General features: G+C 34.9%; 1 protein-coding gene across 8 annotated transcripts in view; it reads right to left on the reverse strand.

Annotated features, from left to right (window-relative positions):
• Positions 1-15,107, reverse strand: part of Crppa (CDP-L-ribitol pyrophosphorylase A) — a 307,433-nt gene that overhangs the window by 266,521 nt on the left and 25,805 nt on the right. For 7 of the 8 annotated variants that reach the window (XR_007346127.1, XM_048799649.1, XM_048799650.1 and 4 more), the window contains one exon: positions 2,209-2,358. The exons of the other annotated variant lie outside the window; for it this stretch is intronic. Coding sequence is in view for 6 of the 7 variants with exons in the window: in XM_048799649.1 (XP_048655606.1) it covers positions 2,209-2,358 (150 nt within the window). In the remaining variant the exon portion in view is untranslated. The remainder of the gene's footprint in view (positions 1-2,208; positions 2,359-15,107) is intronic. 8 annotated transcript variants of the gene reach the window in all.

The following is a 15,107-nucleotide window of genomic DNA, read 5'->3' on the forward strand; positions in this document are numbered from 1 at the left end:
GCTGATATACAGGAATGCCTTTGATTTATGCGTGTTGATTTTATATCCTGCCACTTTGCTGAATTCATTTATTAGCTCTAATAGTTTCTTTGTAGAGTCTTTTGGGTCTGCTAGGTATAGAATCATATCTTAATCAACCCTTTGAGCATTAAATGTCTGATGATGACAAGTCTCAAACATTTATCCCTAGCTAATGCTCTTTATGTTTATATACTCAACTATCTCCTTAACACTTGCAGTTGTACATCTATAAGGAATCTCATGTGTATCAAAACTCAATTCCAAATATGCTCCCACAAAATCTTCAATAAAGAGCAACTGTATTCTAGGTTTTTAAAGCAAATCTTTGGGCCTATGACTCTTCCCTATCTTTGAAGCCCCATGTACAATCTACTAATTTTCCTAGTTTTACCTTCAAATATATTCAGAATGCAAGGGCTTCACAGTACATTCTCCACTATCCAAGTTGTCCCAATTGTCACATCACCTTGATTATGGATCACAATAATTTTTCACTTTTCCCTTGTTCTGTAGATTATTGTCCCACGATTGACAAAGCGATACCAAAAAAGACTCTATATGTTAATTCCCAAAGACTGCTGTCTCATTCAGGATACAATCTGGAGGCCTCTATCACCACATTTAGGGGCACTATGGGATATGGAACCTGGTCCTTTCCAACCACAGCTGCCCCCGTTTCCCCCTTCTCTAGCCTCTCAAACCTTCTTATGTTGTCTTGTGTCTTGAAATGTATGACAAAAGCTGGTGAAAAAGGCTACTTTAATGTGAAGCTCATAAAATCACACCCAAATTTTCTTCTGAAATATACCAATTTTATACCATATTTATTCTATTACAAATGATTGTATGAAAGATTATTCCATTAAGCTCAGAAATATAGCAGTATAGTTCAATGAGATTTAGTATATAAAATAGGACATATGAACTCAAAACTCAAATTTATAATAACGTATGTATAATTAATGATCAAATCATGAAGAAAAATTCCAATATTCCAAATTATTTTAAGTAAGTCAGACCACCAGTGGAACATTTTTATCATTAAGATGAATTCATATATATGATCTTGTTTTAAAACAGTAACTGATGCAAAAGCCAAGACTGATTCAAAATTTAGCGTATGTGAATAAACTCTACCCAAATTTTATCTATTATATATGCTTGTAATATAAAAGTCAATATTCATATTACCATTATCTTGTAATCTTAAAAGTCCATACATTTCAAACTATTTACTGATCATCTAATATCAGCCAAGCACTGAATTAGCTACACTAACTTTTCTAATTGAAAAATCTGACAAGCTCAATACATGATATTCAATATCTGTCTACTGAAATTTGAAAATGAATGACAATAAAACTATGTAAGGGGCTGGGGTTGTGGCTCAGTGGCAATAGTGCTTGCCTTGCACATGTGAGGCCCTAGGTTCAAGCCTCAGCACCACATAAAAATAAACAAAATAAAGATATTGTGTCTAACTAAAAAAATATTTTAAAAAAGACAAAAGTACAGCAGTGTTTTCAAACAAAAGAAAACAAAGCTATTCCAGTAACATGAACAAAATTTTTTGACATTTAAGTTGTCACATTTAACTCAGATTTTAATTAAGAAAATGTTTTATCATCTGTGCAGAAAATTTACCATGACAGGCCTGAGACTACTGTTCTTAAGAAAACCCATTAAGAAGGTAGGTCCTGGGCCAATGTCTAGAAGTTAACTGATAGTTTTGATATGTTCTACCTAGACTGGCTTGCAAAAAAAGCATTGTTCATGCTGAACATCTGCTTTTCTTCAGAGAATGTGGAATTTTTGTACATGCTAGCCAGGGGATGGCTAGGTGATCAACCTCAATAAACATCTTGGGCACTAAGTCTCTAATGGGCTTTGCTGGGGAGAAACCTTGTGCAAGTGTTGCAGGATTTTCATTGCTCGCAGTTAGGGGTGTATTGCTACCCCTTCAGGGGAGGGAGAGAACAAAGGGAAGCCTCCAAATGCATTCCTCCAAATGGCCTGTGACTCTTGTGAGCCAGCTGCATATTGGTACTACTTCACTATAATATATCTTGCCTAGAATACAACTAAATGCTAAGTTCTATGAATTCTTCTATAAATTTTCCAAGAGTAGACATAGTTTGGGATAACCATGGCATAGTCAGAGCTTTCTCAAAAAGCCAGGATTCTTACCTGCTGATATGCTTCATAAATCACATCAAACAGAAAAGCCTGTGGCATTTCACTTGCTCTGTGTCGGGCACGTTCTAGCGAGTGGTCTAAGCAACCATCAGCAGAGGGACTGATGACAGTAGATACGAGAGGTCTAACTGCTCCTGCTGCCTAAAGAACAAACAAGAGTCAATCACACACTTTTTTCGCCTATGGAGCATTTTAAAGTAAACTCCAGATTCTGAATCTCACTTTCACAAAAACAGATTATTCAAACCCTCAACAAGCTATCTCAAGAAAACGTCTAAACAAAGCTTTCTCCAGTTTGCAAGTCAATTATCTCAGGTCAGTAATGAGTTTTACCATGATAATGTTCTACAATGATAATAATTTCTACCTCTTGGTAAATGGAATTATTATTTTCATTGTAGGTTCAAGTCCTTTTTATTACAGATCATTGAGATCAATGCCCTAAAAGGATGCTAAGATAAAATTGGGTATTCCCCGAAGATGGGCAGGAAAAAAACAATTATGAAACTGAGTTATAAACTGATGTTTACTTGTTAGTGTGCCTCCAGAACATTTAATTTACACATTAGATCATTTAAGGAAACAAACTCCCTAAGATCCCCACAATGAGACAAAACAACCCACACAATGAATTTATGTCTTATTCCTTTGAAAACAGTTCCTTTCAGACATAAAATCTCCATGCAAAGTTCCTCAGGCAACATGTCCAATGATTTTCATTACTATGATCAAAGTTCTGTCTCAATAGTTGGATCTGAACTTTATTAAAAAAAAATAAAGAGACCTTTATGTCTGACAGTTTTATTTTTATTAGGGTCTTGTTTGTAACGAAGTCTTGAATGGCATTACCAGAGAGTTACCTTAATGAAGTTGCCTTAAAATAAATTTCTGTGGTAGGCTGTTAAGCTGATCTTATATCGACTTCAAAATGTTCTTTCTTCTGCAATGGTTACATGAGCTTCATAGCACATGAAGCCAATGCACAAATAGAACAAGTGTTCTCTTGAAGAGACTAACATCTGAGTAAGATAAAGCCACATGCCAGTTTACAAAAGCCAAGGGACTGGCTGAAAAATCAAAGCTTGTACATGAGCCAAGTAGACAGTTTACAAATTGCATCACCATTTCCAGTGCCTCAGTGGAAATTTGGAGCCTAGGCATAAATGCAAAAATGAGACAGCTGGGAATGACATAGGAAAGAGTGAAGAGTATTCCAACTAGGTGAAGAGTAGATAAAGAGCAAACCCAACTGGACAAGCCTAACACCTGCTAGGGGTTAGAAAACAAGACAGAAAGGAAACACAAATACCCATTAATGGACATTGCTTTTTAAGGCAAAATTTAAATTTCCACTGCAACTACTTTTAGGTACTATTGGAATTGTATTGCAGACTATGAAGTTAAAAATAGAGCAAACGGAGAACATGAGATATTCAAAATGACAGTGTGAGGGGCTCTGCAGACTTTCTGCCAGCAAACTAGTGAAAGATAATTTTGTTTATAAAAACCATTTAAAGACTAAGAATTTTCCCTAAGATATTCAGCAGTTGAAGTAACACTGAAAATCAGAAGATTTTTTATTTTTTTAAAGTGTTCATAGCATGTCTTTATCTGTGCCCCGTTTCTTTCCCAGGCCTTCCCCCAGCTCAGTGTGACACAGCCCTACTGGGTATAGGCAGAATTTTTTTAAAATGGGGCTCCATCTCCTCCAAGAGGAGGGCCACAATGCCAGCATTCCCCATTCGCCTCAATACTATTACATAGACTAAAATCTGGGCAAGTGTAGGTAAGAGATTCTCTAGCTCACACATAGGGCAGCAATTGTATGCCAGGAAGAGAGCAAGACGACGGCTAGAATCTTCCGTTGTGGGGGTGTCTTTATAAGAGACACCCCATCCACAGTTTCAGAGCATTAATGAATGTAGTGATTTTTTTCAAAGTGGAGAAAAAAGGTCTAAGAATAGATATCTATGATGCTTTTCAAAGGAACTAAGTTTATTTGAAACTGAGTTCAGGGAGATTCAAGCCTAAATGCAAAATGCACTCTTAAAAGAAATTTAATTATCATGGTAAGCAATTAAGAGGAGAGTGGTTTTTTGCTTTCATGTAGATAACCAAACTATAGGCCAATTAGAAATTGGGTACTCAGGGATCAGAACAAATCCCAAACCAGCCCCCAAAACCAACTTGAGAGGATGAGGCAGGAGGATTATAAGTTGAAGGCCAACTTCAGAAAGATATTATAGTGGCACCCCCTTTTTCCACAGAAAAGTCTGAACTGGGCTTCTCCAGAAATCTTCACCATGGCCAATTTTAGGACTGTCAGCAAAACGGTCTCTACAAAAGAGCTCAATATAGATAAACTTCCTATTTTCGCGTTGCCCTGTCTTACTTGGCCACTGGCCTGGAAGAAATCAGCACTCCAGGTGCTGGGCACGCCCTTTCTAGTTTTTCCACAAACATGTATCCAGTAGTTTGTAGAAACGTGTAAAAAAGGCCTCTGGCCTTGAGCTGGGCTTCACAAAGATGTCTACATTTCTAAGATAACAGAAGTTACCAATTGGGCTCCATGGTAACAGCTGACAGGGGGAGGAAAGAAAGGGGAGAAGCAGCTCCCTTCTCAGGTTTGACCTTGAAGGGCTAACCTGCCCAGAACAGTGAAAGAAAAAATCTGCTTTTATGTGAACTTCTACGCCCCTCCCCTTACATGCTGGGTATAAAATTCTGAAACTACCTGAACTTGGAGTTCAGTGGATTGTCTGATTACAGCCGAAGCTGTGCCCTCTGAACCTGGCTACAGCCAAATAAAACTATTTCCTGCTATCTTTGATGCCTTGCCTCATCTGTTTCTACAACAATATCATTATATCATAGCAAAGGGAACTGTTTAAATGCATAGGAGTAGAGCAATTATGTCCCAAGCAATATCACAAATAAATTTGAGCTATTAGGAGACAATGAAACGAGTTTAACAGGTAGGTATGATAACAGGAAAAAATAGTATAATAGATCAGGGAATGAAACATTCAAAGAGCCCTGCTAAAACCACATTATTCCACGTCCCTGTCATCAAAATAAAACTGATCAGCTGGGCACAGTGGTGCATGCCTGTAATCGCAGCAAGTCAGGACAGTGAGGCAGGAGGATTACAATTTGAAGGCCAGCTTCAGCAAGATATATCATTGTATCATAGCAAAATATTAAAAGCCAAAGGCAATTAAAAACCATGAAAGCAGCAAGAAAATGATTCATCATTAACAAAAGATCAGCAATAAGATCAAAAACTGACTTATCAGAAAACTGGACAGTTAGGTAACATATTCATTGCTAAAGGAAAAAATCCATAAGAGATTCTTGTAATCAGCAAAGCCAACATTTAAATAATAAAAACAGAAATTCACAGAATGCTTTGCTAAGGGATTAAACACACCACACACAGACAGACAGACAGACACACACACACACCCCAACAGCAAATCTAATCTAAAAATATAGTAAAAACACTTATTGCTTCCTTTTCATGAACTGATTATAAAAGTAAATGAATAGTTAATTGATTAGCCTATCATATGTTGAAATGTAATATTTACCAAAACAAAGCACAAAAGAATTTAATAGGGAATAGACCGAGCATGCTACAGGGACACTGCTACACTGATGTTCATAGCAGCACAATTCACAATAGCAAGACTGTGGAACCAACATAGATGCCCTTCAATAGACCAATGGATAAAAAAAAAATGTGGCATTTATACACAATGGAGTATTACTCTGCATTAAAAAATGACAAAATCATAGAATTTGCAGGGAAATGGATGGCATTAGAGCAGATTATGCTAAGTGAAGCTAGCCAATCCCTAAAAAACAAATGCCAAATGTCTTCTTTGATATAAGGAGAGTAACTAAGATCAGAGTAGGGACGAAGAGCATGAGAAGATGGTTAACATTAAACTGGGATGAGAGGTGGAAGGGAAAGGGAGAGAGAAGGGAAATTGCATGGAAATGGAAGGAGACCCTCAGGGTTATACAAAATTTCATACAAGAGGAAGTGAGGGGAAAGGGGAAAATAATACAAGGGGGAGAAATGAATGACAGTAGAGGGGGTAGAGAGAGAAGAGGGGAGGGGAGGGGAGCGGGGATAGTAGTGGATAGGAAAGGCAGCAGAATACAACAGACACCAGTATGGCAATATGTAAATCAATGGATGTGTAACTGATGTGATTCTGCAATCTGTATATGGGGTAAAAATGGGAGTTCATAACCCACTTGAAGCAAAGTGAGAAATATGATATATCAAGAACTATGTAATGTTTTGAACAACCAACAATAAAAAATTTAAAAAAAAACCTGGACGAATATGAAAAAAAAAAGTAGAATGAATTGAATATAACTTTCCGATGTTTACATATGAATATATACATGCAGTATAATTTCCCATTCTTGTGCTTGTACATGATGTGTAGTTACCCTGGTCTTGTATTCATATATAAACACAGGAAATATATGAAAACTCTTCTCTTAAAGAAGGAAAAATGCTCACCAGTTTCTGTTAAATTTAGAGAAAACTGAATAAGGCTTATTATTGATGAAGGATTTAATTTTATGTTGGAGATACTAAAAAAACAAAATCAGACAAAAGAAAATTTTTATGGACATAGAAGTTAGAAATAAAAAAAATAAAAATTTTCCAAAAAAAAGAATTTAATAGGAAAAAGGTGTACAGAAGTAAGGAAATGACAGTGGATAGGAAAATGAATTCATACTAATAAACTGAATATTGCAAACATGATACTTTATACACACACAATTTTCTCCTATGAGCTTCTATAAAGAACAATATAAACTAATAATTGAGATGATGAATTTGAGTTTCTGACACATACAGATGTAACATGCTTACTAATAACTTGGGGGAAAGAATACAGCAATATAAGAATAATGCTTCTATAGCTCACTTGAATTAAGATAGCATTATTGTGGGATCCAGAGAAACCTCAGAATGTAACAAAAAATTAAGTAATTAGAGGATTTAAAATGTTCCAATAGAAAATATTCCTCTATACAAATCAAAAACACTTAGATCCATCTCATCCCAGTCAATATGGCATTTTTTTTTAAATATTTATTTTTTAGTTGTAGTTGGACACAATACCTTTATTTATTTTTATGCGGTGCTGAGGAACAAACCCAGGGCCTTGCATGTGCTAGGCAAGCACCCTACCACTGAGCCACAAACCCAGCCCCCTAATATGGCAATTTTCAAGAATACAAACAACAAAAAACATTGATAAGGATGTGGGGGGAAAGGTACACTCATACATTGCTGGTGGGACTGAAAATTGGTGCAACATTTATGGAAAGCAGTGTCGAGATTCCTAGAAAACTTGGAATGGAACCACCATCTGACCCGGCTATCCTACTCCTTGGTTTATACCCAAAGGACTTAAAAATCAGCATGCTACGGTGACACAGCCACATCAATGTTTACAGCAGCTCAATTCAAAATAGCTGAACTATCAAACCAACCTAGATGCCCTTCAACAGATGACTGGATAAAGAAAATGTGGTATAGATACACAATGGAATGTTACTCGGCTATAAAGAAGAATGAAATTATGGCATTTGCAAGTAAATGGATAGATCTGGAGAATATCATGGTAAGTGAAATAAACCAATCCTCTGATATGGGGATGTTAATTCATAATAAGTTAGTGGGGCTAGGAAAGAACTCAGGTACTTTGAATTAGGCAGAAGGTAGTGAAGGGAGGGTAGGAGTAGGAAGGATAGAATTGGATAGTAGAATTGAATTGGACGTCATTACCCTGTGTACGTACATGACTACACAATCAGTATGCTTCTACTTCATGTACAATGAGAAGTTATACTCCATTTATGTATGTGTCAAAATGCATTCTACTCTCATGAATAACAAATTAGAATAAAATAATCTACATTAAATAAAATAGTCCTCTAATACCGAAGCAAGCAGTAGAGATCAAAAACATAATACAAGAAAAATCAAATGCAAACTGGCAGGCATAAATCCAACTATATAATACATTAAATATGTATGGATTTAACAATTCAATCAAAAGGCAAAATTTGCCAAACAGGATTTTTTTTTTAAATGCAACTATATGCCATCTTCAGGATATACAATTGGAAAAGATACAAATAGATTAAACATAAAAGACTGTAAAATATTCATATATAGTATATACTTAAATTTTTTATAATATTAGTAAGTAGGGCTATCTTATAAAGAAAAGGGTAAATCCATCAAGAACATTTAAGAATTGAACAGTCACCTAACAGACCCCTCAAAGCACATGAAAAAACTAAACAGAGCAGAGAAATCAACAGTTGGCAACATCAATAACCCATTTTCAATAAATGATAGAACGAAGCAGACCAACATGGAAATAAAAGACTTGAAATACACCATAAACCAAACAAACCTAACAGACATCCATCCAACACACCACCCAACAATACCAAAACACAGGTTCTTAAGTGCACAAGGAATATTATCTAGCACAGACTGGTGGGCCATAAAACAAGACTCAATAAGTGTCAAAGAATTATAATTATACTAAGCAGTTTCTCTGCTTAGGATAGAATGAAACTAAAAATCAATTTGAGAATTTTACCAATATGTGGAAGTAGAAAAATCACTACTAAAAAAATATGAATCAAATAAGTCACTAGAGAAAATAAAAACACTTTGAGATGAAAATATAGACAATATGAAAACATTTAATGAATGCACCTAAAGCAGACCATAAATGCAAATTTTTAAAAGTACCTGTATAAAAGAAAACAAGTCAAAATTGTAACTTTCTACTTAAAGACACTGGAAAGAAAATTACACCTAAGGCAGACATAAGATCAGTGCAGAAATAAATTATTGACTTCTTTAAGAAATAAACTAAAATATGATTCTTGGAAAACAAAGAACCAGTAAAACTTTAGTAACCAAAAAAAGAAATTAGTGAAATCAGGAGTGAAAATATTTTCATATAAGATTGATAGAAATGTCACTATAAACAACTGAATTTCAACAAATTAGAGAATAGATGAAATGACTAAATTCAAGATTGTAAAGTCAGATTAGATCTACGGCACTAAGAATTTAAAAACATCCCAGAGTGAAAAGTCACTGCACGGCTTCACTGGTTATTGCCAAAAAAAAAATGTTTAAAAAAAAAAAAAACAGCATTAACTCCTTATAAAGTTTTAAAAAAAAAAAAAAACAGAACTTTTCCAACACGTTTTGTAAAACTAGTATTGCCTAATGCAAAAAAAAAAAAAAAAAAAGCCATCACAAGGAAATAAAACTACAGACCAATATACTTATGAATGTACAAATATCCTCAAAATAGGTCTCATCACACCATATCCTTAGAGAATTGGTTCCAGAACAGCCTGAGCATACCAAAATCCCTGAATGCTCAAGTCTGCTATATAAATTTCAACATATTTGCATAACTACACTCATCCTCTCATGTACTTTAAATCTTGTTATGGTTTGGATGTGAGGTGTCCCCCAAAAGCTCACAGGTGAGACCATGCAAGAAGGTTTTGAGAAATGACTGGGTTACAGCATTAACCTAATCAATGAATTCATCTGATGGCATTACTGAGTGGTAACTGGAGGCAGGGGCAGTGTGGCTGGAGGAAGTAGTTTATTGCGGGATGTGGCTATGGGTATATATTTTGTATCTGCAGAGCGGAATCTACTTTCTGACATGGGCTGCTTCTCTTCCACACTCTTCCTCAATTGTGTTCTGCCTCACCTTGAGCACCAAAGAATGGAGCTGGCCTTCTATGGTCTAAGACCTCTGAAACTGAGTCCTTAAATAAACTTTTCCTCCTCTATAGTTGTTTTGGTCTGGTCTTTTCATCACAGCAGCAAAAAAGCTGACTAAAACAAATCTCTAGCTACTTCATAGTACCTAGTACAACATAAATGTTATGTTAATAGTTGCTATGCTATGTTGTTGAGAGAACAACAAAAAGTAGTTTTCATGTGTTCAGTATGAGTGCAGTTTTTTCCAAATATTTTCCACCTGCAGTTGGTAGAATCTATAATGTGCAACCTAAGAATATGGAGGCGGACTGTAGTTACAAAACAAATTCAGCAACAAATAAAAGGTATTACACACCATGACCAAATGGATTTATTCCAGCAATGCTAGGTCAACACACACACAGAGTAATGAATAAAGGACAAAGCACGTGAACATTTTAATATATGCAGAAAATTGCACAAAATACAAAATCATGAAAAAAGTACACAAATTAGAAACAGAAGAGAACTTAATCTGATAAACAGCATCTATGAAAAACTCACTTAATGGTGAAAGACAGAATGTTCTCCTTTTATGATCAGGAAAAGGACAAGAAAATCTACTGTTACACTTTTATTGAACAGTAATGGAAATTTTAGCCAGGAAAATTAACTGAGAAATTGTAATGGAAGCTATCCAAAAGAAATAGAACTTTCTCTATTTGCAGATGGCAGCATTTTACAATAGATACCCCTTATGAACTCTTTAAACAACTGTTAGAATAAATTCAGAAAGACATAGAATAAGCTAAATGTATAAAAATCAATCTTATTTCTGTATAGTACACAAAAAAATTCAAAAAATCCATTTACCAAAATCAAAACCATCAAAAATCCATCAAAAAAATCCATCAAAACCAAAATAGGAGTAAGTTTAACTGAAAAGTTCAAAAGTTATACTCTGAAAAATACAAAAAAAAAAAAAAATCCTGCTCCTAAGGGCCAGCATCTACATTTATATACCATTACCCATTTACTCTCAAGTGCTCCTATATATCAATAGTCTCTTTATATCCTTTCTCAATTTCTACAACTCTATTGAATTACCAGTAGCATACAAACATGCTAGAACATTTGCCAACATTAAATCTGTCCTATTTTGATCATATATCTTTCTCTAGCTCAAATTTCTTTACCCATGTGTGAACCAAAACTAAATTATCTATACTATCTTATATCTCCAGTTTCTTTCCTCCCAAAATTCCTAGAATCTACTTTAATCAGGATATTACCTCCTTAACAAAAATATATTTACCAAGGTCAACAATAACCCACATTGCCAAATACAATTGTAATTCTTACATTTTCAGAGTGTTAGCCTGGCTTTTCAAAACATTTGCAAGCATTCTTTCTTTTCATACTACTACTATATCCTAAAATTTTTAAATGGTAAAGTCATATATAGCTGAGATCCCAGACTTCTCTATCTATACTCACCTATAGACAAACACAAGTCCCATGAATTTCAAACACCATCTATATGAAAACTTCTGAGCATATTTCTGGCCCAGTCTCTCTTCAGCTATGAATCTGTATATCCAAAATACCTAATGAATGTTGCCAGTCGATTCAAAATAAACATCTCAACTATAACATTAAAATCAAAGTTTTGGGGCTAGAGGTATAGCCAAGTTGGTGGAGTGCTTGCCTCACTCACATGCACAAAGCCCTGGATTCAATCCCCAGCACCACACAAAAATAATAAAATGACATATAGAAGTTCTATTAAGTGGCAAAAATGAGCCTTTAAGTGCATATAACATCTTAGCCAGTTTATTATTGTCTACGAAATGAAAAACCTTAACCATGTGTTTTATTACAGGCCTCTCTAGCTTTAAAATTCTATTTTTAAGGAATGCCCACACCCCATCCCCAAAATCTAAGAGTTCCACGTCTCCCTAACAGCAGTCATATTCCTACAGAATAATAGGTATCTGATGGCTATTTCCCAAACAAAAATAGCAACACCAATTTGAAAAGATGGCAGAATATTGTCAAATATTCATCCAAAATATCCAAAATACAGTCACATATGCAGAAAGCATCGATTTCAGCAGTGCATATGAGTAGATAGTCATTTTAGATTCTTACTGTGGTCCCACTTTCATTCTATGATCTAGTTCATGTAATACTTATATTCATTATTTAAAAGTTGGATAACTACATTCTGGTATCATTTTACATACTTTACATATGCACCCATCATCAAGCTTCCTTTAAAAGAGGAGCTGGGAACCCCCAAAACACATTTCTCTCTCGAGCTAGCCTGCATTCTCCCTTGAATGTGTTATCTGCTTTCCTAAATAAATCTGTCTACTCCTCTGAGTGGCATGTGCTGAAATTGTTTTCTCCTCACATAAGTCAAGCACTTCACTGGTTCCAAGGAGTTTCCAGGGAGAAGGGGAAACATGATTCAGATCTCTTTTCTCATGACAATTCCTTTATTTATACTGTTTGTTTTTAAAAAAGGATTTGTTTAACACCTTCTTCATAGTACCTAGCCTAAAGTTCTAATGATTCAGACAAAAAGGAGACAATTGTTAAGGATCTTGAAGTCTAGTACACATAGCTGATAAACACAACCATGATTACAAGATAAGGTAATGAAAAATACTGGAGGTAGTAGACCCAGAGTTCCAGAGACAGGGTGGGAGCCTCTAACTGCCTAAATGATTTTCAAATGCTTGACACACATGGATAAATGATTAAGCAAACTACTTCTTAGAAAACATTTAAAGATCTCTAAAATTTTAGGATACACAAATATGTATATCATTTTAAAAAAACTGGACCACAGAAGTAGTTAAAGAAGTGTTAAGAAAATGGGGGTGGGGTTTCTTGAGCTAGCAGTTATGGAGAGTTATTAGACAGCTATAGTGATCAAGACAGCGTAGGAAAAATAGACCAATGGTAAGAGTCCCAACAGACCCAGGCATACATAGAAACTCAATACATGACTGAGGTGCAGGGTAAGGAAGAGATTGTTCCATAAATAGTGCTGGAACAGTGAGTTACATTTTCAAATAAAAATGAAATTGGTCTCCAAAAAGTAAGTTTTAAATTTTACATTCCTAACACTTTTAAAGGAAAAAAGACTAATAATTCATGACCTCAGTACAAGAAAAAAAAAAAAAAAATCAAACCAGATACAAAAGTCATAAAGTAAAAATTACTAATGTCTTCCTTTTACAAAAAAAAAAATGTTTTTCATCACAAAATACTATTTACAGAACATAGCATAAAACTGGCCAAGTATTAGTATCCAAGTGTCAGTTGTCATAGTTCCTATAGCACAGTATTTAAAAAGTAGAAGACAAAAGACATGCACATTTCAGTAAGAATATCTGAAGTCCACAGATATGAATAAATATCCCACCTATTAACAAAATGCTAATTTAAGATCGAGGGAAAGCATTTCCCAATAACTTTAATGGGAAAAAAATAAGCCTAACAATATTAAGTAATTGTGAGGATGCAGGGCAGCTCAAATTCCTATTGCAAATCATTGATGAAATTATAAGTTGATACAAGTTTGGAAACGGATTTTCTGTTAAACCTGATAGAATCAAATCACTCTAAAGAAATCTTCCCGCACATGCACCTGAAGACAAGTTTAACAATTTTCATACTAGAAGCATCTGCATTAGCAAAAACCTAGAAAAAGTCATCTCTAAAACAAACATATACATGAATGTGATATATATGTGAATGAAATATAGCTGCAGATATTTACATGAAATAGTTTATCTTGCACAAAACAAAGTTCAAGTATATATAACCAAAATATTCCTTAGGGACACATGCTTCAAAACTAGAAAGAGAAAATAAAGCTCAGGTAATATTATCCATTTGGGGGACTAAGTAAGACAGGGGAAGAAACAGTTGCAAATTAGAGCTAATGTTCTATTATACCAGGTGGCAGACTCAGAGGTGTCCAAATTTCTCCACATATTTTCAGCATTTAAGGAATTTTTAAAATGTGTATTTAGAGGCTATCATGACTTTTTTTTAAAGAGAGAAAGTTTTTAATTTTTTTTTTTTTTTTTTTTTTGTTTTCGGCGGACACAACATCTTTGTTTGTATGTGGTGCTGAAGATCGAACCCGAGCCGGACGCATGCCAGGAGAGCGCGCTACCGCTTGAACCACATCCCCAGCCCCTATCATGATTATTAAAAACTAGATTCTCAGGAGCAAAATCCATCTACAAAACAGGATCGATCGATTAATTTCAAGAATTAGTACAGTCTTGTCTACGAAGCCTCAAGATCAGTAGGAAAAGTACTACAGTGTGAAGAGTAATGAATGACAGCAGCTTCAAGGGTCTTAGTAAACAAAAGGCCCATGGAGAAGTCATAAGTTAACTCATTTGCTGACCCTTCTGTCTCTCACCTAGCCATCTGGTAAAAACAGATACAAAGATGATAATGCTAACAGGTCTGTACTCCTAGAGTTGTTCCTTTTAACACCCTTGGGTTTAAAAACAAACATGCAATAAAACTAAGTTTTCTGAGAAAAAAAAATATCAAATTATGACAAATTTAGACAAATACAGTTACCAACAAAATATAATATCTGGGAAATTTGTTTATATGAACCATCATTCAAGTTAGCAAATCAAAATGTCCCCTTAGGTATTAGCTTAAGAAGCTCTGAATGGAAGTTTAACAACTCAGTACCACGGTGATTACTTATCTCTCACACTAATCTATTAAAGTATTTACACATGTCAATCATGAAAGACATCAGATACAAATCATAAAATGCAGAATAATGAACCCTACCTCTAATTTTTTGTTTTAAACACAAAATTGAACAATCCCTATGATCCATCAATGCAGCAGGTACTAACATATATTCCTCAGGCATCTAAATTCCAGCTAATTATGACAATGTACAACAGAAATCTTCCAACTATATAATTATAATTTCAGCTAGCCAAGTTGTGTTCAGTCAGAGGCTAATGTTTATAAAATATATTTAAAGCTAACCTATTGGTGATTAAGAGTGTTTGGATTTTTTTTGGGGGGGGGGGGGGGGGGG

The sequence above is a fragment of the Marmota marmota genome, unplaced genomic scaffold (assembly GCF_001458135.2).
Source record: "Marmota marmota marmota unplaced genomic scaffold, marMar, whole genome shotgun sequence".
NCBI classification, from domain to species: domain Eukaryota; kingdom Metazoa; phylum Chordata; class Mammalia; order Rodentia; family Sciuridae; genus Marmota; species Marmota marmota.